Below are 22,526 nucleotides of genomic sequence, written 5' to 3'. Positions count from 1 at the left end.
CTCTTGAAGCTCTAATGCTGCAACACTGTCCCTTACAGCATGTAAAAAAATAACATAAGTGTTTAATTGGTATAACTTATTTAATTGTGTACCTCAATTTAAACTATAATGTTTTAATAAAATATCTGTGTAAATGTGTGCCACCATCGTACACATTAATAAAATCCTAAAGCAGATACAGAACTGTTGTCCTCCGTAAGTTGTCTTTTTCATGTAATTATTAACTACATTGCAAAGGAAGGCTGAAATAACATGACAAATATAAAAGACTCTCCTCTACTCCTCCCTAAAAAGCCAGACTATCCTATTTTTAGTAAAAAGAAAAATAATATCCTCCCCCTTATCTGACCCACTCTAATAATTTACAGTCCCTAACCTGCAGTTTTATACACTGGGGTTTATAAGAAACTACTTTTTTCACCACTAGTTTTGTCATGTTTGGCTAACCAATGCACTTTCAGTTTACAATTTCACATTCTACTATTAGATGCGCGTGCAGGATGTGGAAGCCTCTGTGCGCGTGCGGGGGGGGAGGTTGAATGAGAAGCTGCATCAGACAGGCTAATCTGAGCTTTCATCTAGAGCAGCTGTACATCAATTATCTGTTCTCTTTCTCCGCGATTAAACTAATGAAGTGGAAACAGTATTTATCTGCTCATTAAAGTTTAAAGCAAAGCCTGAAGATGATCATTTTTTCATGTTTTTAGTTGCTCATAAATGGCGTTATTCTGCCCAATCAGTGATGCCACTTAAACTGGCAGACTGGACAGTTAAAGAGAATAATAATAGGCGTACGTGCGTGCGTGCGGAAAAGGCGTGACGTGAAGTGGGCTTCACAAACAGTAGCCCACAAAATGCTCTCAGCGTATCATGAACAGGAACTCCTCCAATGACACACCTGCTTCAAAACCAAAACAGCAACCCTAAAGCTCTTTTGATAACACAGGCTTACACTTACCTACATGTCAAAGTATTAGTTAGCAGCAGTCTTATAAATACCTTTTCAAGTGATGTTTAAATAAGTTTAATGGCCTTTTAAATTACTTACCTGGTGCTATAAACTTGTAGACTTGAAGACAAACAGTGGAAAATGGATAATCTTGATAATTTCCCAGCTGCACAGCGAGTATCCCCGATCACTTCATCTGCGTTTTCTTGTCGCTTCCCTCATTAAAAAGCCTTCCTGGGAGCGCTGCTCAGACTCAACTGTGCATCGCTATTGGCAGTATGGAAAGGTTTCTGTGGCGCGGAGCGACTGGACTTTAAATAGCTAATCCCCGGAGCATGGTGAGTGAGTGGACACGCCTGCTTTCTCTCACCCTCCCTCCTTCTCTTCTCCTGTCTGCTCTCCCTCCCTCTGAGCTCCCGACTCTCCCTTTCTCTTTGGTGCCTCTCACCCGTCCCACATACACACACATGCTGTTCCTCCTGCATGTTTGTTTTTCCTCTACCTCGTTCACATATTTGTTGATACAGATAACACAAAATGTCATCAAAGTTAATTACGGAGATGATGAATTAGGGCGATTTGACCTCTAAACTTTGATCATCAAGTTGTAATCCCATTTTAACAACAGACTTTACTCCTTGTTGTCTGTTGAGGTGCATGAATCACTGATGGTTAGGACTTTTGTCTTTTCTCTTGGTCCATCAGAGAGGTCAGAGGTCACCATCGCCTGTAGGACGTCATCACTGGTGCTGGTAGGACTGTTTATTATTTTTACTTTCCTCCTCTTTTAAAATGTATTTTCATATTGTGGTATCTGACTATTTACCATTGTGATCTAAGTTTTTGGTATAAGGAGGATGCATGAACCTTACTCTACATGTACTGAGAACATCTGGAAATTGTTAACATGAGTAGAGGTCCCCCCAAGACAGAAGAGACCTTTTTTGGAGTTGTGCCAGATAACAGGCATCGATTGGTCAGTTATCCATCCAATGGTATACTCACACATATTACGCCCTATATTGATACAATGCATAGGATATATACGTTGTTCACACAAAGAAAAGTTAGAGCGACAAAATTTGAAGATTGGGTCGGTCGTCTCTCCAGATATCCATGGGTCTGTAAATTGATGCTGAAAACTCTGATATAATAAATCTTTTTATACCAAGAGCAGTGTCTACGAAGTTCCTTCTCCATACAGCGACAACACAGTGCTGCAACTGAAATATACCACAATATTTTTGCTTTTTGCTCATACTGCTTTTGTTTGTTTTGTAAAGCACTTTTAGCTGCATTTTATGTATGAAAGATACAGAAGCTAAATACAGGTTATCGTTATTATGGTAATATGCAATTATTGCAATGAGCAGGTGCAAGGTGCAGACCTATGCACAAAAAATGACAGAAACACTTTCTTCAATGAAAATGTTATGTGAAGGACATGATTTGATACTTAAATAATGTAGGAAGTAGATTGTGATGGATGGGTGTGTACAGTACATTACCTTCACATTATGTGACACTCAGTTTCCGACCTGTGTCCTGGGAGTTTTTTCTTATTTACCACAAACAGAACTTCACCATGACCTTCAGCACAATGTGCTATCATTGGCCCAAACTCAGAAGTTAAGTTTCTGTATAGGCTATGTGATTCAGTTTTTGTGCTTATTTCTAATAATTGTGAATATGAGAGAGCATTATAGAAAAGAGAGACCTACCTTTGGAGGAAATCCCTACATATCCTATTAGAGTGAGTAGGTTTTAGTCTGAAGTGGATCAAAACTACTGAGAAGAATTAACAACAGTCACCCCTTTAAAGCAACACTATGTAATTTTTAGCTGCAGCTGTAGTTCCAATGAGACAACCTCACGGTTGTTTTGTGGTTTGATCATATATCACATATCATCTACTGACTTGGGCATTACGAGCACTCGGAGAACAAAGTGACACGAAGCAGGGTTCATTTCAACAATGTTCTAAAGGTTTAATGAGACACACAAGAATATATACATTTTCAAACAATCGCTCCATTAACTTCGATCACGTGAGACTAGATAGATAAGCAAGGGGCACCAGAGGAAAAGAGGATTGGTTCAAGGTAGGTTCACGCTGATAAATCTTCAGCAAGGAAAACATTGTAACAATTTATGATGCCAATCAAAACAGATGAGAGAGGCTTTTGTTCAATTGTCACAAAATAAAATGTAACATATTCACAACACTAACATGTAATCACTTGTTTCTTGGCTCATTTCCACTGAATTCCTTGGAAACCTGCTGGATGTTTTGAGATATAACAGTGACAGTGAGAGCCATGCAAAGTAACGAAACAAACTGGTTGGCTGCAGCCAGTTTTGTGCAATGTACAGTATGTACAGTATGTATTTGCACATACTCAAAGCCAGCACTTGCAGTCATGTACAGTAAGACAGTACATGTTTGAGGGCTGAAAAACCAAAGCATTTGTCATGTTATCTGGAGGCAAAACCTGGAGAACAAATTAAAATCTGACTTTGCAGACAGTTCTGATCAAGAATATTCACACAAACCCTTTCTATAAAGACAGATATATAGAGATAGACAGAGGAAACCTTGGATGTTGTTGGGCCATTAAATGGTTTATTGCTGTTTATTAGCTTCCTGGTCTGGGTTTAAGGCTTATTCAGGGCAGCTCAGTGGTTGGAGAGATTTGTCCTAGTGGAAATTTACCCAGATGAGCTCTCAGAGTGAGCCTGCGCCTGCTGATTAGAAATCACCCAGGAAACCGTCTGTGTAACAGCAGGCAAATGTCTGAAGCTGATTTTACTGTGAAGTGCAACAGGGACTTACCCACAAGTGGTCATTTTTCACATTGAATTCATGTGTGAAAGTCAGCCTTGTTCTAGATAATGAAAATACATGTAGATGAACATTTACAGGTGTAATCAGATCAGGATGAAAGCGTGTGCAGATTCTGTCTCATTGCAGTCAATTAGAATATTACACAGAATACAACTAATGGGTTATTCATAATTGTGGCTTTTTGAAAGCCCAAAACTATCTGCCGGACCAAGGCTTTTATAATTAAAAACCCCACAAATACTTTTCTATTTCAAGATAAATCATTAGCGAACACTATCAACTTTAATTATTGCACCGCTCCAAAAACATGTTTAGTGTTGGTGTACCTGAAGTGCTCCCTTAAGTGTAAGTGAAAAACATAATAAGTAAGTACCTATATGTACATTTTAGTGCTGCAAACTGTAAGTGAAAATAAAAAAAACTAAAGGGTTTTAAGGGGTAGATATTGTAGATAGATGTATTTGACAATCATAAAATACACATAATACTGCTTCACTACTACTGAGTTATTACATGCACATGGACTGTCGAGGATTAAATTACACAATAAAGCCCACAGGCTTATTCAAGATCTTATACGAGAGATTATTTGCTGTCCATTTCTTTATAGCCTGCTTACAATTTGTGTCTGCTTTAATGAGTTTTAGAGAAACTGGCAGTTTATTCCATTCAATTGCAGCCATGTATGAACATCTATTTTTGCCCATTGGACTCTTGAATCTAAAAAGTATAAAATCTGTTGACCTTCCTCTTGTTGCATATGTGATTGTCTCAAAAGATATTAAAGGAGTTGGACAAATATTTGGGGACCTCATTATGAACAATCTTAGGGGGTAAGTCTCAAACGAACATGAACTAGATCTGTTATTTGAACTGAAAGTGAGAGATGTACTGAAGCTGATCTTTAACATCTGTCAGTGTTGATGACATCTGTTTTGATTAGTCTGTTATATCTCCAACTGTTGCATGTTTCACAGCAGCTTCAAAATCTCTGCTGTCTGTCCACGTGATGACAGACATGCATGTGCTCACTCACATGTGCAGATGTGGGTGAAGAACCAACTTACTTCGGTGGGACATTGTCTCTAATTTTAAATCGACTCTGTGTGGATGATTAACAGCAGAGCAGCCAACCTGGACCATAGTTTTTATTTTTTTAAAGATTATTTTTTGGGCATTTATTTGGATAGGACAGCTTAGACTTGAAAGGGGAGAGAGAAGGGGAATGACCTGCAACAAAGGGCCGCAGGTCGGAGTCGAACCTGCGGCTGCTGCATCGAGGAGTAAATCTCTATATATGGGTGCCCGCTCTACCAGGTGAGCTAACCAGGGGCCCGACCTGGACCATAGTTGTGCAGACTTATAGATTTGAAATAAACACAAAACAACATCTAATGGCATCAAACGAGAAAGATATAGACATTTTGTTATTAGTCCGTTAATCTAAGTGACTAACTTAAAATTGTTATTCTTCACTAGGCACAGTTTTCTAACTTTTTATGATTGATATTCTCATACTATTAGGCATTTTTAACCTATTTTAGAGTGATTTCAAACTCTTTCCCCCATGACAACTTTGATCTTCCCAGATGCTCATTTCCTTAACTGAAAATTGGGGATTATGAAAGCATATTAAACTACAGCCATTTTCTTTTTTTTTGTGCAACAGATTCCAAACTTGTACAGAGGTTACTGTTACACAGCCTTCACAGAGAGTCAAGTGGTCCTTCTGCGGTTTCACCTCCGTGCATTTTGACACTCATTCCTCTCCATGTAAGGTAAGGTGTCAACAAGTGCTGCTGTTAGTCTAGCGGTGGCCCGAGTACTATTATGAGGCAACACTGTAGCTTCCTGTGAGGCCACGAGGACGCTCTGATATCAGGAGCTGAACCACTCCCACTGTCCCTTTGGCCTTTAATGCCATCGTGATATCAGCTGTGGGAAAAAACTGGATGGCGAGTGGAAAGCAACATTTTCAAAATGCGGACATCATCCCCTGTGAATTTTTGTCTCACTGGTATTTTAATCCCTCAGTGCCACTGCTCTATGGCTGAGAGACAAGAATAGCAGCACTGCGAACGTGCAGGAAGTCAGAAACAGAAAGGATTATAGACATGAGAGGGTCAAGTAGCCCATCCATCAACTAAAGAATACTTAGTCTGAGGTATAATGGACAGGAGGATATTGATGATGAGTGTCATTCAGAATGTCCCCCAAGGCATACTCATGGCCCAGGGAGCTACATGCTAATCTTGCAAGTGCAACATCTGCAGTTTTAATCTTGCAAGGGAACCCTTATTTACTGCCACTTCTATAATGTTGCCTTATGGGGTCTAGACTCCTTGGTTTTAATCAATGTATAAAATTGAGCTGGATATTAAAATGGGCCTACAATAACGTAACAACTTATTTAATGTTGAAGTTCATAATTGCGTCAAAAAAAGAGGTTTATTAGTGTAGTGTACATGAGTTTATGAGTTGTGACAGCTAGAATCTGCGTGTTTAATGACATCTAAATCCAGGCTAATTTGATTTTAAATTGCTTTCATGCCTCTGAGACAAATATATTAATAACATTGTGACCCAGCAGTGATTAAAAATGTTTTTCCACCTATATAGTTCATATAGGCTGTGCTGAAAAGAAATAGGCAGGACATATGTAAAGTATCCCCAGCCACTAAGTTACTCTTTAGCCCTGATTTCAAAAGTATTTTAAGATAAAGGCATTCAAATCAGAGACCAATTAAACAAACTAAAAATCAAGTCATTACAGGATCAAACCAGTCTAGTCCTGTTTGAGTGTTTACTGCCCCCCACCCCAACTCCCTGTTTCTTGCTCCCTCCCCCAGACATCCAGACATTCCCATAGGCCATTTGTTGATTTTCTGTGCAGTCGGGACTGACTGGCTGAGGTCGCTCATGGCTGGTTCTGTCGCCCTCCTTTATTCCCCTCTGCGCCCTCCGCCCTCTGTGGGCTTCATTATGTCATTTATCTCATGCCTTGTCTCATATCTCTTTACAATGCCCTGTTTTTACATCATGACACATGTATTGTTCTCAGTGATTACATTAATCATGAAGTGCATAAGGGATGGGGTCTAATCACGTTTGCAACCTACATACCATGCATACAGCTGATACTGCAGAGTATAGTAAATAGACAATCTGAGGGAGCAGAGCACACTGGCTTTACTACAGAAGCAGTGAAATTGAGAAAAAATGTTGTAACATTTCTAGCTGGAAAACTCCACAACAAATAGAAAGGTTGTAATGCTTTCATTTTATGCCTTTTTGTACTGATTATTTTACTCCCAAAAACATTGCCACAAAGCCTACATAATACCTAAAAATGCTGATTTGTCTTTGAATATTCTTCTGTGAGTGAAAGGGTAAGGAATTGTACCTACAAATGATTTCAATTTGTAGATAGGCTAGTTTATTTAAAAATGTACTTTATTTTGACAATTTACAGTCCATATGTCATACACTAAACTATTCTGTTTTGGTATGTGTCTGTTTGTCCATCCAATAATATTAATCAATATCCAATTTCAATAAATTAAAATTATGAATTTATTAAGACATTAATTTACAATCAAATATTTTTTAATATTAGGTGTAAAAGTAGTTGCTAGTTGGTTGTCGCTCTGTGGCAAAGAAAAAAATCTGATTCAGGTCTCAGTTTTGACCAAATATGTAGTTACAGCCTCTTGCATTTGTAGGGCAGATTTTAAGGTTGCTCTGTGCATGACTTAACCTACTAGACTTAAATGTCCAATATTATGCTCATTTTCAGGTTTATACTTGTATTTTGGGTTTCTACTAGAACATGTTTACATGCTTTAATGACTAATCTTAATTTAATGTCTGTCTTAATATACATATGTTTTTGTCTGAAACGCTCCGTTTTAGCGCTTGTCTCTTTAAGCCCCCCTCCCGAAAAAGCCCAGTCAGCTCTGATTGGTCAGCGTTTACTGGGCTTCCACATCTGCGCTCTCGGAATCTCTGCACGTTATTGCAGCCAGGGAAGCAGCACTTTCTAACTATATAGTTGTATAGTTGGGACATCACAAACGTCCAAAAGTCCTGGCGGTTTGTTTAAAGGCACCGTTTCTGAATATGGGCTGGATGCATTTTTCTGTGGATTGAGCGTTTTCATACTTTCACAATATTTATATAGCACCTCGACCTGCTTAATGATTAAAAAAAAGACATGGAAATGTCACTTTTTACAATATGGAACGTTTATACCTCTCAGCTCCACACAAAGCAAAGCTAGCAGATTTGATACTTCTCAGTTCTAGCTCATTTTGTGTGCATGCTGCCATTAAGAAATGATGTAAAAGAGAAAACAGTGATGCTATGTCTTGTTGTTTATGTCTGGTCCAAGTGTAAAATATCATGTTTCAGAGTTATGTGATAATATAGTGCCTGTAACACTGTCAGCATATTTAAGCAATTGATACCTTAGTAGAATTACAACCACTTTGACTGAAATTAAGAACTGCCAAGTCAATTTATTGATAGAGCAAATTAAAAAACAACACCAAGAGAGATGGGATGGTACAGTCAAATAATCAGAAAGTTAAGTAAAAGGTAGACATTTAGCTTTTAATTCAAATTTATCAATTTTGGACTGAGTTGTAAATAAGACCTGCTGAATGTGCCTGACTGTCTACTTTGTGGCTCCGCTTAGGTCATTTATAGTGTGGTTGACATAATTATTGGGTGGTGGACACTGCTAAGTTATCACTTACGTGTGTCTGAGTGGACATTTGTGCCGCCAGCATGACTGTTGCTTTTAAATGAGGCTGTGGGTGAGCTGAGGAGTTTTAACCCAAGGTGACGAAAGAAAGGGGAAGAGGAGCCCCATTGTAGAAATGTTAGTTCACTTAAAAAGCTTTAATCATCGTGCACAGATTGATTTGTACTTTTGTCCTGCTCTGTCCAAATCCTGTTTTCACTAGTCCGGCCAATGCTGGCCAGTTCTGCTTCATGTTACCCTGTTTTCCCTTCTGCCTCCTCTTTGTTATGTCAGTCAAGCCTGAAAAGCAAGAGGAGGGGCTTGGTTTGGGACAGGGCTACATTTCTAAATAATGGCCTCACTGCAGTGTCTAAACAAGTGCACAAGGCAGATACAACAGAAGAATTATGTGCTTGAAAAACTGTCTTTTGACTCCTTGTCATTCCCTCTTGTGGAACCTCTCTCTGTCTTTCAAGTCTTACTCATTGCATGCATGCACTTATATCAGTGTTTGTACTCCTCGCCATTAAACAACATTTTCTTTGCCTCTCTGGATTCTTTAAGAGCGGCTACGATTTGCATGAGAAGTGGCTGAGAACGGGCCCCCTTCCAGTTTTCCTCCCTTTGTCCACCCATTCTTTTATTCCAAATTCTTCTCACTTATGTTCCTTCCTCGCTTTGTGCTGTGCATTATATAAGAGAGCTGCATAACACGGGCCAGTCAGTTAGTTAAAATGGTTACAGTGTTGGGCACAGGGCTTATTTCCACAGCAACATAATTTCCCCTCCCTGTACTGGAAGTATGTGAACACAGGAACTTGAAATTTAGAAGAAATTGTTTGGTTTACAAGCCAAAGTACAAAGGAAAGCTGAAAAGCATATTCACTTGCAGCACATAAAGACCTCATCTCATCTTCTATTTCATCTGTGCTGCCATAAAGGTTTGGCTTTAGCTCTGGGTTGTTGGTAGTTGAGTGTCTATATTTACGTGGGTGCAGCTCTGCAACAGGCTTTTAACTTTAAAGTTAGGTAACAATTACCACGAAACAGCTCCATGGCAGCAAAGGATTATGAGCTTAACCTGCACCTGTGCTAACAGGACAGAGTGTGTAGTGTTTTTGCAGCTGCAATGTTCGCAGTGTCCACAGGGGGGCGTTCTGACCCTCGACCTTTGTCTCGAAGCACAATAATCCTGTTAGATCTGGCTGTCTGGCTTCATGGGCATAGCATGAGGTGAGTAATTGACAAAGATCCTAACAGTGATTCTGAAGTTCAGAAGTTCTTCAACTGGATAATCTGAGTTATCGAGCGACAGTTTGTTTTGGATCAAGAAAAAAACACAGTTCACATAAAAACTGTTCAGGAAATCCGTTTTTAATGTTGGTAGTCACAGGGAACTGATGTAACTTTTCTCGAATTATGCACAAATCCAATCATAAAAACATATCTACATAGTAAATGTTGTATATATATTTATATATATCTTTTATTGTGTTGTCACACTTAGCTGATATACAGTATAACCCAAGCAGAGGCACATAAAACAAACACAAATCATTATTTACAATTACACATTGATCCATATATGTAGGGTGTCTTCACTATGGAAATTACTTATTAATTAATGGATTATTTAAATATAGATTTCAACCAAAAATAAATCCAGCAACACACACAATCAGCTAGAATAACATTCATACAATAATGGAGTAAGGCTTTGATAGATTTGAAAAAGCCATCTAAGACACAGACTTGGTGTAAGAATATCAAAAGAAAACCCCTAGATGTTTCATAGAGAGGTATCCCTCAATATGCCTCCTGGCCCTTGTGAAGGTGTGTTACAACTGGGCGATCTTCACTTTCACAATCCACCATCATCCTGCAACAGTACAGAAGTCACATATTAATTTTGTGTTTGGGACATGAAGCGAGGTCTCACATGACTGACTGACAGAGCTGTTAATAAATATGAGCATCATGTTAATGTGTAGACAAGTTGTTACATTGCATTGTAACTCTGTTGATACAATGCATAAGTGGATATGTCTGACGAATGCAAATGTAGATAATGATAAATAATGGTTTGTATACTTTGTAAATCCTGTATGGTAACTGCTATGTCCTTCAGATCAACTTACAGTATGTCCATTATTAGTGTGCATATGAAATGTGTCTGAGCCCTTTTGCAAGTCAGCAAAATACAAAAATAGCAGTCCTCACTATATGTTTAACCATGTGCTGAATCTGAGTTTAATCTTCAACCTGTGTCCGATATTTCTGTTGAAAAAGTACATGTGCATAATTATATGTGATCATGCCAAGCTGCCAGTTTACTTGTTGTACCTTTATAAAGTTCAATCAGTCATCAATCACATTCAGTCATGTTTAATTTTAGTATACTTTTTAGCTTGTGAATCTTGATGACAACTTAAATTTAGCTCTAAATCTTTGTGTCCGACTTTTGGATTTTCAAGTATTTACAGTCACTGATTGCACTGAAATAAAATGTACATTCTTTAAAAGAATAGTTCAACATTTTGGGAAATATGCCTATTCGCTTTCTGCTAAGAGTTAGAAGAGAAGATTCATACCTTTCTCATGTTTTACGCAAAATTTTAAAGTACAGCCGGTTAGCTTAGCACAAATGCTGAAAAAAGGAGGAAACAGCTAGCCTGGATTTCTCCAAAGATAACAAAATCCACAGACCAGCACCTCTAAAGCTCACTAATTAACACTTTATATCTTGTTTGTGTAATCCATAACAAGTGTACAAATGACATGTGGTTCCAAAATGTCAAACTATTCATTTAAATGAATTCAGCAACTTTTGCTACAATCCCTGCCAATCTGCTTGCTTTCTTGCACACACATTATCAACACAGGATCAAAACTTTTCTCCTTTCCTGTTTTCCATCAGTGGCAGGCTGATAAAGTGCAATCTAAACAGCACTAAAGCATGTAGGAAGCCGCTACCCGGTCAAGTCATTCAACAAACTACTGAGAGTAGCTGTCTCACTTCCAGCAACCAAACTAGTTAATCCAGAGCATGTTACTTCACGTTGGCTCGGTTTAGTTTGATAAAAATTGCAATGCTTTTATGGCCAGTGCAGCTCCTCTGTGTAGCTTTCATGACATCCTGGGCTCAGATATACTGTTCAAAACTCATTGTGTCATTTCAAAGATTTGCATTAGTTTCTCTATTTGTTTTTTTTAGGTTTGGAGTTTCAGGATTTGTTCACCCACATCTTTGCTGTCGCGGCAGTCCCCACAGATGCATCCCAAGCAGCCGTTGACCACCTGGATGCCGCAGAGCACCAGCTGCACCACTCCCATGGCCAGCAGTATGGAGAACAGAACGACGTGCCACATCACTGCGTTGACAGGGTAATTACAGATTGTCCACAGAGTCTGGTTTACAAGGTAGCTGCCATTACCACTGTGAGGGAGAAGAGCAGTAGAAATAATCACTGTCCAAGAGACACACCACAGCATAATTGAAAAGATGTGTGAAGTTCAAAAGTCAAAAAAGATGGCTGAGTTGAGGATAAATGTGTCAGTAAGAATATAATAATAATAATAATAATAATACATTTATTTATAAAGCGCTTTCAAATCAAAGTGCTGTACAGAGCATAGAAAATACAGTTTAAAAACATTTCTAATGACTAAAATAAATACACACTCGGACTCTCAGAAAAACATACAAAGAAATTAGGCCTCATACACAACAGTAAACAGATGGGTCTTTAGCTTTGCTTTAAAAACCTCAACAGAACAAGCCTGCCTGATGTCCATGGGTAAACTGTTCCACAATGTCAGTGCACGAAAGGCAAAGGCCCGTTCACCAATTGTCTTCTTTTTAACCCTTGGGACACTCAGAAGACCCGTCCCCTGAGAACGCAGGGCTCGAGCAGGCACATAAGGGTTCACTAGGTCGTTAAGATACAACGGTGCGCTGCCATTTAATATTTTATAGGTTAGCAGCAACACCTTAAAGTCTGCTCTGGCATGAACCGGGAGCCAATGGAGAGAGGATAACACTGGTGTAATATGTTCATATCTAGAGGCTCCAGTCAGAACATGAGCTGTAGCATTCTGAACCAACTGCAGACTCCGAAGACTTTTCTTTGGCAGACCCGACAGAAGGACATTACAATAATCTAGTCTGGATGACACAAAGGCATGAATGAGGACCTCAGAGTCCTTAAATGACAGTATTGATCTGATCTTGGAGATGTTTCTAAGATGGAAAAAAGCGACTCTGGTCACCTCCTTTATATGTAAACCAAAAGAAAGTGTCTGATCAAAAAGCACACCAAGATTCTTAACTTGGTCTCTACGATTGATTACACAATCATCGAGAGACAAAGTAATGTGATCAAAAAGATGACCTAGTTTTGCTGGTCCGATAACCATCATTTCTGTCTTAGCAGAAAGGGAACAAGTGAGGAGTGGAGAAAGAAAGCATATGGCAAATAGAAAGCAGAGGGAGCTCTTGATGTTATGGAGAAAGGGACATTTAGCTGTTTCAAAATGATTAAAGGTGATCCATTATATAGCATTTTCAGGTTCATATTTGTATTTTGCAAAGGAGTATATAGCAGGACTTTCTACCGTGAAAAATCACCAATTAAGGCTTATAAACCAAATACTACACAACCAGACATGTCCCAGCAGTAATGTGACCCGAAATTGGGGAGAAATGACCAACATTGTCCGCTAAGATTACAGCTATCTGGTGTTAGCATGCAGCTACTTAATATTTAGCACTAGGCTAACGTTAGATGGTAATGGAATGGAGCAGATAAAGGCTTCTGAACCAAATAATACCCAATTGGACATGTTTCAGCAGTAATGCCAAGATTACATATTTTACTACCATGAGCCTGTAGCTACATGCGACAATGTTAACACTGCAGTATCTTAAAAAAAACACTCCAGTAGTTCCTGCCTGGAGCAGATGACCAATCATAGAAGGCAGGCTAAGACACTTATGATTGGTCATCTGCTCCAGGCAGAAACTACTGGAGTGTTTTTTACGTAACACACGTTTAACATTAAAATCCGACATTTCAACATTATGGATATAACAGAAAATACGGAAAGGCATAATAGATCACCTTTAATAGTGAACAATTAAAGGAATGTTTCGACATTTTGTGAAATATGCTTTCTCACTTTCTTGCCAAGAGTTAGATTAGAAGATTGATACCACTCACATGCCTGTACTGTTAATGTGTAGCTGCAGCCAGAAGCTGATTACCTTAGCCTAGCTTAGCTTAGCATAAAGACTGGAAAGGGGGAAACAGCTGGCCTGGCTCTGTCCAAATCTGCCTTCCAGCACATCCAAAGCTCAATAATTAACATGCTTCTTCTTTGTTTATGTAAAAACCAAAGTGTGAAGAGGAAATAATTAGGGGGATGTGCTACTTTGGACCAGGCTAGCTGTTTCCCTGTTTCCAGTCGTTATGCTAAGCTAAGCTAACTCTCTACATCTGCCGTTAGATGTTCAATAGATATTGTTTTGTCAAATTATGGATATTTTAAGGGTAAAGAAGTCCAATATTATGCTAACTGATAGAAATGATTGTTAACATGTTGGTGCTTATAACTGCTAACCAACTATGTATTTTCTATTATCTATTAATATAAAATCTTAAAATTGCTTGTTTGGGCCGACCAACAGCAAAGATATTCAATTTATAATGATATAAAACTGAAGAAAGTAGCATATCCTCACATTTTATGTAGATCAACAAATCTATTAATTGACTGATCAATATTAGAATACTTCAACTAATGCTGGTTCATGGTCCATCGTGTGAAAGACAGTTAACAGAAGCTCACAGAAAAACAGAAACAGAAAAAGGGGAAATTGAGGTTTGCTGAAGGAAGGACAATCTGAGGTTAAGTATTAATATCCCAGCATGCATTGTGTACTCAAACTTGGTTCGCTCCCTGTAACCCCTGGTGCCCTTTAAACTGCTCTCATCATGGACAGCAATAGCCTACATATTAATAACATCCTCATATTTATAAATGAATGTCCCGATCACCTGATAGGACTCTGTCAGGTGATTCAGTTTTACCTGCCTAAGCTCATAAAATACTTCTGCGGTTCCCCAATGTGTTATCGCAGCGTCATCTCTTGGTTTTAGGGCCAGCAAAGAGCCAAATGTATGTACTAAAATGTTTATGTTTTTTGAAAAAAAAACAAGAATCATAAAATCTGCGGTTTAACATGGCCTATGCACGCATTAATAAGGTGCATGCATTAATAATGTTGTTTTCACATTTGACAAGAAGACTTGGAGTGCTTTCCTATTCTGATTTCCCAGGCTCATCACTGCAGATTTTCCGTACTGAAGCTGCAAAATAACACAGAACAGAAAGTGCTGGGCCAGTCTGCCACCTACTGGATTTTAATAATATTGCATTTGTTATTTTTATAATCAAGAACTGAAACTCTTCTGCTGCACTGACAAAGATAATAAGGTAATATAGGTTCAACAGCATCACCTACATGCCCAGAAAAAAATGCATTTAAATGAGGTATGATAGGAGAATCACTCACGTGCCAAGGTCTTCAAAGGGGTATTCCCATTTGCCGTTGGCCAGCTGACACTTGGGTCCAATAGCCAGACCTGCAGAGGCCACACTGGTGCAGTAGATCGCTCCAACCAGGCCGAAAGCAGAGGAGAACACAGAGTTCAGCATCTGAAAGAGACATAGGAACATATTGTTTATGTGACATTTGTGAATTACGGGCCCTAAAAAATAGGTTTCGTCTTCAGGGGGTCCTTTTTTGAGGATTTCTTTCCTCGTCCTTTTAATTTTTTCTCCTCTAAAGTAGGCCTATGTTGCCCTTCAAATCTGTTAATGTGAGCAAGGGCCACACAAATACCTTTCACGTGACTTGACAGGATATAAGACAGACACAAACACACACAAATGTCTCCACAACTAGCTAATTAGCAGTCTAGTTCCTGATAATTAAAAAGAAGTGAGTACTGTTTATAGCCCTACTTCTGTAAAATATATTTACCAAAACATATTGACTTTAAAGACTTATTCACAGTAGAATAAATATAATTAAATAGTGTTAAACAGTGTTGTAATGTAACAAAGTACAAATACTTCACTACTGTATTTAAGTAGAATTTTCACATATCTGTTCTTTACTTCGTTATTTATATTTCCGGAAACTTTTAAAAACTTTTACTCCACTACATTTCCTAAATAAAATGTATACTTTTACTCCACTACATTTCACCTAAGCATCTTAGTTACTCGTTATAGCCTACAAAATAAAATCATAAGACATTCGTTACATTGGAAAAAAGCAGTTTGGCGAATCATTGCTCCTAAAATGCCAAGATAATGCACGCTCCATTCCAGTTGGTGACGTGATGCCTGTTTGTTGCCAAGCGGCAAAAAAAAAACTCATAGGCCACAACTAAAGAAGAAGAAGCATAATGACTGATAGTGTCATGGAAGCACCTGCTGCAGGACAATGGCAACAGACAATGACCACCCCGACGACAGTGGTGATGAAGATAACGTTATGCACCTTTGGCCATAAAGTTCATGATCAAATTTTTTTTTACTTTTACTTTTACTTTTAATGCTTAAGTACATTTAATATTAAAATGACTTTTGATACTTAAGTACGGTAAATATCAGATACTTTAAGACTTTTACTCAAGTAATATTCTAAAAGGAGACTTCTACCAAAGTCATTTTCTGGTATGATATTTGTACTTTTTCTCAAGTATTGCTTTCACAAGACTGTAAAATATAATGCCATGATGGTAAATTAATAATAAAATACACATGGTTCCAGTTTGTCCTTCAATACATGATATGACATCACCCTCGCCCACGCCTTTGCCTTTTACTGGTCCCCACACTGGCATATACATGTAAATCTTTCAAATGACTTTACTTACTCGGCAACGGTTGCCACAGCAACCTGCTCCACAGCAACCCTTGCCCCCAGCCCTGATAGCTGAGCAGCTCGGACACAGCATCTGAAAAGTTGAAAATCCAAAATGTTTTCTTTTTGTCAAACAAGACATGTACTTTTGTAATATGTTACTTTAAGTATATGCAAGAGTTTCTTAGAAACATTTAATATGTAGATATGGTGTGTGTCCATACATGTACTACATGCCTACATTTTTATGATGTGTGTGTCTATGTGTGCTCTCTTATCTCTTAAAGCAAATATTTGTGAATCCTGAATCGAGTTTTACTCTCTTAACTCCAACTTCTTGGTCCCTGTTCCTAACTGTAATATCATGGTGATAAAGACTTTCCATACGACTCAAAGGTCTCTCTGATCCATTTATGAGATGAATGAGTATTCATGGTTTATTTATTTATTGGCCTTGTTAAAATGTCGAGATAATGTTGGTGGTGACCCGTATAATCCCATTTGTTGCGTGTGTGTCCTTGGTGAGGAAGTACAGGAGATCAGATAATGTTTTAATCTCTTAACGATGAATGTGTCAAAGTTTCTCTAAAAGTTCTCCTTAGTATAACATGTACACCACAGTGTAAATATACTCCATTACAAGTAAAAGTATTGTTTTTTTTAATGTTGCTTAAGTAAAAATATGCAAGTATTAAGTATTATAGGCTAAAAAGTATCCTAAAGTATAGTACCAAAAGTATCAAAGGTTAAAGTACTTAATGCAGAAACATTGGTGGTATACTATTATACATTATATTTATATGTTGAAGTTTAATGTTGTACTTGGTCGAGGAGCTAATGTTGTTTAATGTATAACAATGCATCATTCTCTAAAAGTTCTCCTTAGTATAACATGTACACCACAGTGTAAATATACTCCATTACAAGTAAAAGTATTGTTTTTTTTAATGTTGCTTAAGTAAAAATATGCAAGTATTAAGTATTATAGGCTAAAAAGTATCCTAAAGTATAGTACCAAAAGTATCAAAGGTTAAAGTACTTAATGCAGAAACATTGGTGGTATACTATTATACATTATATTTATATGTTGAAGTTTAATGTTGTACTTGGTCGAGGAGCTAATGTTGTTTAATGTATAACAATGCATCATTTTATAAATTCACCATATGTTTTGTATGTAAAATCTTAATTTGTATAGCAACTAGGCCTATAGATGAGAAATAAATGTAGTGTAGTATTATGGGATAATATTTTCCTCTCAATTGTAGTGGATTGGAAGTATAAAGTAGTATCAAATGGAAATCCTCAATTGCAAATACCTTAAAATTGGACTTGAGTTATTATACTTTGTTCTTTATTCTTCTATGATTCTTATAGCAAAATCGTGCTCATGATAGGCTTAATTTTGAGATGCATTTTGGTACGACTGATCTGAATAATGGGAGTAGTACTAGTAGTAGTACAGTTGATGGATTATTTACTGAAAAATCTGGATATACTTTGCATGGAGTCAAAGGTAAGGCGATAGTGAAAAAAATATATTTTCACTAAATGCAACATATATTGATTAAATTTTTTTTGTCATAGGCTACTTCTAAAAGAAAGTCCCACAGTTATTCAACCCATAGTAATAAAACTCAATGAGATTTTACAAGTTTACACAGAGCAGAGTTAATGACTGAAAAACCTAATAAAACACACAATAACACATTAAACCAGACTTATATACACAGATCCTTTACTTACAAAGAGGCCTCCTCCGATGAGCCCTCCCATGAGCCAGACCTGGAGGGAGATCTGATCATTTTCCAGTTTCTTCCCATCGGGGAAGAACAGCAGCAGGTTGGAGATCATGCAGATGAACGCGGAAGGCAGCAGAATCAAGCCCACCAGGCGGGCACACTTCCCCGTACAACACATGTTTTTACCTTTTGTTGTCTTATTTTTTTGCTCCCTCTCTTTCTCTACTCTCACTTTGAGTATCTTTCCCTCTCAAAGGCAGAGAAGTCAAAGAGGAGGCGAATGAGAAGCTCACCACTCACACTGCAAAAGTCAAACACAGCCAGTGACAGTTAGAGCAGGAAGCAGGGAGGGAACAAAGGCCAAGTATTGGTGTAGCTGCCTCTAATCTGAATTCAGACCTGTGTATCTTCTCATGAGTCTCAGATAAACAAGAATATATTGAGTCAAATGAGTCAATGTCAAAGTGAAAATGCAGGACAAACATTAAACCTAAACAAACTAAAGATCACAGAAAAGAGAGGGGTTTGTAGGGGCTTGAACATGCAGTTAGACGGCCTTTGATTCCTGCTCATGATAATATCAGTGTGTTTGTTCTATTTATGACTGATAGCAAACACAAGAGAGGGCTTGGCCTAAAGTACGGCTTAATCACAGCCTTGTCAACCAAAGATACAAAATAGCTGGGTGTGTGTGTGTGTGTGTGTGTGTGTGTGTGTGTGTGTGTGTGTGTGTGTGTGTGTTATAAACAAACAAACTTAGTTATTGATTGTTTACTTTTTATATACTTACTTACATGTTAGGGATGGAGCAACAAGACGCAGGATGCAGGTTTCTGGATTTCAAAAAGATGACTACTTAGAGGGCTTACTTTTTATAGCCACATTATTTAACCAAAGCTAGATTACCAACCCCATAAAGTAGGCAACTACCCGGGCCTCAAACCCTTAGGGGCCCTAAAGGACTTTTTAGACTCACTCCCCACTTCTCATTCCTCAGTTTGGACATCCTCAATTACTTTCCCTGCCTCCTCTCCTTAAGTCTTAGTCCCTCCCACCTGAGATGCAAGCGGAGGAGACGAAAAAGAGGCACAAGGAGAGAGGAGTCAAGGCAACAGGCATTTAACAAAATGAGACAGCCGTGGTTTGGAGCCGTCATTTTAAAGTCAATAAATATTAAGTGTGGCACAGCTGATGATTTGTCTACTCCAGCTGTTTGTGACACCTCTTTTATATGTCACAGATGCCGAAAAGACTTCCCCAAAGGATACACCTGTGCATCCTTGCTTATAGTTCCTCTTTCACTCTCCTGAATCGAGACATCCTTCAAGATGACGCGCTGAGACCGACTTCCAGGTCACAGAAGGAGAGGAGACAAGGAAGCACCAAATAGAGAAATGAGAAGAGCCTAAATAAACTGTGCGGGTAGTCTTCTGGCAAAGGAGTACTGTATATAAAATACATTAAGGCGTTTTACTCACGGAGGAGTGGAATAGTTGCATACAGCGTTTTAATACATTTAATTGTATTTATTCTAAATGTTGTCAACTTTAAAGAATCAGTAGAGTCAGTAAATAAAGAATCTCTATAGAGGAATCATTTTACTTTCATTTTCTTGACATGACAAGCCATCCCGTGTGATAACAGGCTCCTCCTGTTGACCATAGTATGAAAACATTAGCTTGTAGAAATCCCCTACTGTTCCTGTAAGTGTCTAGTTCACCAGTTAAGTTATTTGACAAAGTGTTCAGGGAGAGGAAGCCTTTTTAGCTGCAATGGCAGGCAAGTGTGTTCTTGTATAATTGCATAAATTGAGTTCGCTCTAAGTGTAAGTGCAACCTGTGTCAGGTATTTCAGGTGATCTGCTCTAAATTTGGTCTCTCAAATAAGGAGTTTTTAATAAGAGTTTTGTTTAAAGCTGTTCGATAGTACTAATCAAGGGTGTAGCTTTGGGTTCAACCTTGGAGGGGTTGAGATTTCCACTTCTAAGCTAAATTTTGAACGACAGACACTTCCTTTCCTGCATTCTGGTGAATTTTTCTGCATCAATTTATGATGAAAATGTCTTTATTTATGTAAAGGAAATTATAATAGGTTTTTAGGGGGGGTTGCACTGGCCAGTTTTGATAATCCTCTCTGCAAATTACGCCTATGGTAGTAATACTTTGTTAAAAACATCCAACATGATTCCAACAAATGGTCTGATGGTGTGATATTTACTAATAAACTTTGTGTCAGCCGAAACTGTCGCCTCAGTTTCACTTTTGGATTAAGTATGAAAACAACGTCAATATTGCACTTATAATAGTGATGGTATTTGGTACCCACAAGCTGATCAGTGGGACGACCTCAACATGCAGTAGATTTTTACTTTCCCTTTTTTCATAACATCCCAATCACATGCAGAATTAATACCAGTTATGTTTGCTCTTTAGCCCCATCTACAGACCGCCCAGTGACAATCACTGTGGGTGCCATATTAAGACTTCAAGTGAAACCCCCACTAGCCAGACCCCCAAGGCTATCGGGTAAGTAGTTGCAGGTTAGTAGGTACAACCAGCTAAAACTAATGTAGTCTAATACAACAACTACAAATGTTGGTTGTCAAAGTACTTGATCTTGGAAACAATAATTTGACATAAATATTCTTAACACTAACTACTTTGTATATACATTTCTAAAATAACTAAATTCCTGTGACCTTAAATGCCTTTTGAGTCCGTTTCTGTCACATTTAGGGATTTAAGCTATTGTTACAGTAAGGTTTTGGTCATAGTTCCATGTCATTTAATGTAATGATAATAATAACTAATTGTATAGAATTCAAAACAAAGTTATAGAGTGCTTCACAGAAGAAGAAGAAAAGGAACAGACATTTCTGCTATTTTTTAAATGTATGTAGGGCTCAAAATATGCAATTAATCTGACATTATCAATTTGATTATTTATTTTTAAATCCTACCCCTCTAGTTGCAGTCACAGTGCAATGGGTGGTCATAACTCTGGCACGAGTCATCTTTGGTCAGTATCATCTTTCTTCAGTTTGATGTTTCATCATATCGTCTTTCAACAACCTTTCTGTAACCACACAGCTCTCGCCACCATCTGTCCACAGGTGTTGTTTATTTCAAGGACTGCCCTCAGCAACCTAACATTCCCAACTACCTGTTAGGGTTGGCTTTGATGACGCTGCTGATGATACCGTATGTGACCCTTCCCTGTGAGAGGGATGCAGCTCAGCCACAGGAGCATCCCAAAGGTTTCAAAGCCTGTCTGCCGTGCTTAATAAACCTGTTTTTCTGCACATGGATCCTGGCAGGCAAGGATGAAAAATGTCACACGTTCCATGATTTAAAAATGCTGATTTTGAGGCTCAGATCACAGCTAAATGTGTTTGTCCAATGCATCTACAGGTGACGTGTGGGTCTTCTCAGTCTATCAACCCAACTATGATCCTGCAGCTGCTGATGGTGCTTACTGTGATAAGACCCTGTATACATTTGCTTTCTGGAATGCAGTGTGGGAGACCTTTGTGATTTTGGTCCTCTTGGCCAGACTCTGCAAAGGGCTGCTGTGTTGTGTGATGATGAGTCCTGCAACAACAAACAGAGACTTTTATGGGAATGTATGAGACATGGATGGATAGATCTAAGGTTTAAATAATTATCTGTGTACATAAATATATTTCATTGTGCACATTAAATAGGACTTTACAGGGATTTTATCATAATTTGTGCAGTGGGAGATTTAGTATGAGAGAATGTGTTTTTCACGTAGGGCTAAAAATAACAATTATTTCCATTATGGATTCCATTATCCATTATGGCTATTATTTTCTCAATTAACTAAACTATTGGTTTGCTCTGTAAAATAAAAAATACCATAGCAATTTCCAACAGGCAAAGGTTATGTCATTAAACTGCTTTTTGAGAGGCTGGAACAAGGGCATAACTGGCATTATTGCTTGAAAATGACTCAATCAATTATTAAAATAGTTGCCAATTATTCTTCTATAAATTCATTGACTTATCATCAATTGTGTAGTTTCCCTTTTAAATTGGTTATTGTTATGGTTCTTTGGCAAATGCTATGGCTTAATTGCTTTTCTTTTTTCACTTTGTTTTCTACAAATTGTCAATTTAAAACTGTTGTTGTAAGACTTACTAATTATCGGCTATGTAGTAGTTATATGCTATGTCTTGTTTATTTTATGTAGCTAGCTAATATTAGTTTCTGCTGGAATGTCAGTTTTAAATAAAGGTTATTTGATTTTGGTTGAAGTTTATTGATTTGGGCTTTGGGGTGGTTTTGTC

At 38.0% G+C, this 22,526-nt stretch overlaps 2 protein-coding genes and 1 long non-coding RNA gene across 4 annotated transcripts; 2 read left to right on the top strand and 1 right to left on the bottom strand.

The window, feature by feature from the left end:
* The first annotated feature begins 1,424 nt into the window (after window positions 1-1,424).
* On the top strand, window positions 1,425-11,932 carry LOC118493527. Its single transcript, XR_004895483.1, has 3 exons — window positions 1,425-1,701; window positions 5,464-5,572; window positions 11,753-11,932. It is a non-coding gene; the product is annotated as an uncharacterized LOC118493527 (long non-coding RNA).
* On the bottom strand, window positions 9,998-18,679 carry tm4sf5 (transmembrane 4 L six family member 5). The gene is made up of 5 exons (XM_031289923.2): window positions 18,221-18,679; window positions 16,488-16,568; window positions 15,113-15,255; window positions 11,782-11,974; window positions 9,998-10,417 (listed from the first exon to the last, which is right to left on the bottom strand). The coding sequence occupies exons 1-5, from the start codon at window positions 18,392-18,394 to the stop codon at window positions 10,400-10,402; spliced, it is 609 nt and encodes a 202-aa protein (XP_031145783.1). The 5' UTR covers window positions 18,395-18,679; the 3' UTR covers window positions 9,998-10,399.
* A 1,195-nt stretch (window positions 18,680-19,874) lies between these two features.
* LOC116043324 (transmembrane protein 272-like) lies at window positions 19,875-22,487 on the top strand. 2 transcript variants are annotated; one of them, XM_031289931.1, is made up of 5 exons: window positions 19,875-19,995; window positions 20,649-20,741; window positions 21,184-21,234; window positions 21,386-21,532; window positions 21,627-22,487. In XM_031289931.1, the coding sequence occupies exons 1-5, from the start codon at window positions 19,989-19,991 to the stop codon at window positions 21,842-21,844; spliced, it is 516 nt and encodes a 171-aa protein (XP_031145791.1). In that variant the 5' UTR covers window positions 19,875-19,988; the 3' UTR covers window positions 21,845-22,487. The 2 variants fall into 2 exon arrangements, with proteins under 2 accessions (XP_031145791.1, XP_031145790.1); XM_031289930.1 differs by having other exon boundaries at window positions 21,329-21,532.
* Window positions 22,488-22,526: the final 39 nt, after the last annotated feature.

This window comes from Sander lucioperca, chromosome 17 (assembly GCF_008315115.2).
Source record: "Sander lucioperca isolate FBNREF2018 chromosome 17, SLUC_FBN_1.2, whole genome shotgun sequence".
Classification (NCBI taxonomy): domain Eukaryota; kingdom Metazoa; phylum Chordata; class Actinopteri; order Perciformes; family Percidae; genus Sander; species Sander lucioperca.
This window is presented reverse-complemented; position numbering and strand designations above follow the sequence as displayed.

Coding starts and splice junctions, on each gene's coding strand:
- tm4sf5 (XM_031289923.2), bottom strand. CDS start 18,394: ATGTGTTGTACGGGGAAGTGTGCCCGCCTGGTGGGCTTGATTCTGCTG. Junction 15,256..16,487: donor GCTGTGGCAACCGTTGCCGA/GTAAGTAAAGTC, acceptor TGTCTCTTTCAG/ATGCTGAACTCTGTGTTCTC. Junction 11,975..15,112: donor CCCTTTGAAGACCTTGGCAC/GTGAGTGATTCT, acceptor TCTCCCTCACAG/TGGTAATGGCAGCTACCTTG.
- LOC116043324 (XM_031289930.1), top strand. Junction 20,742..21,183: donor CAGACCCCCAAGGCTATCGG/GTAAGTAGTTGC, acceptor CTACCCCTCTAG/TTGCAGTCACAGTGCAATGG. Junction 21,235..21,328: donor TCTGGCACGAGTCATCTTTG/GTCAGTATCATC, acceptor ATCTGTCCACAG/GTGTTGTTTATTTCAAGGAC.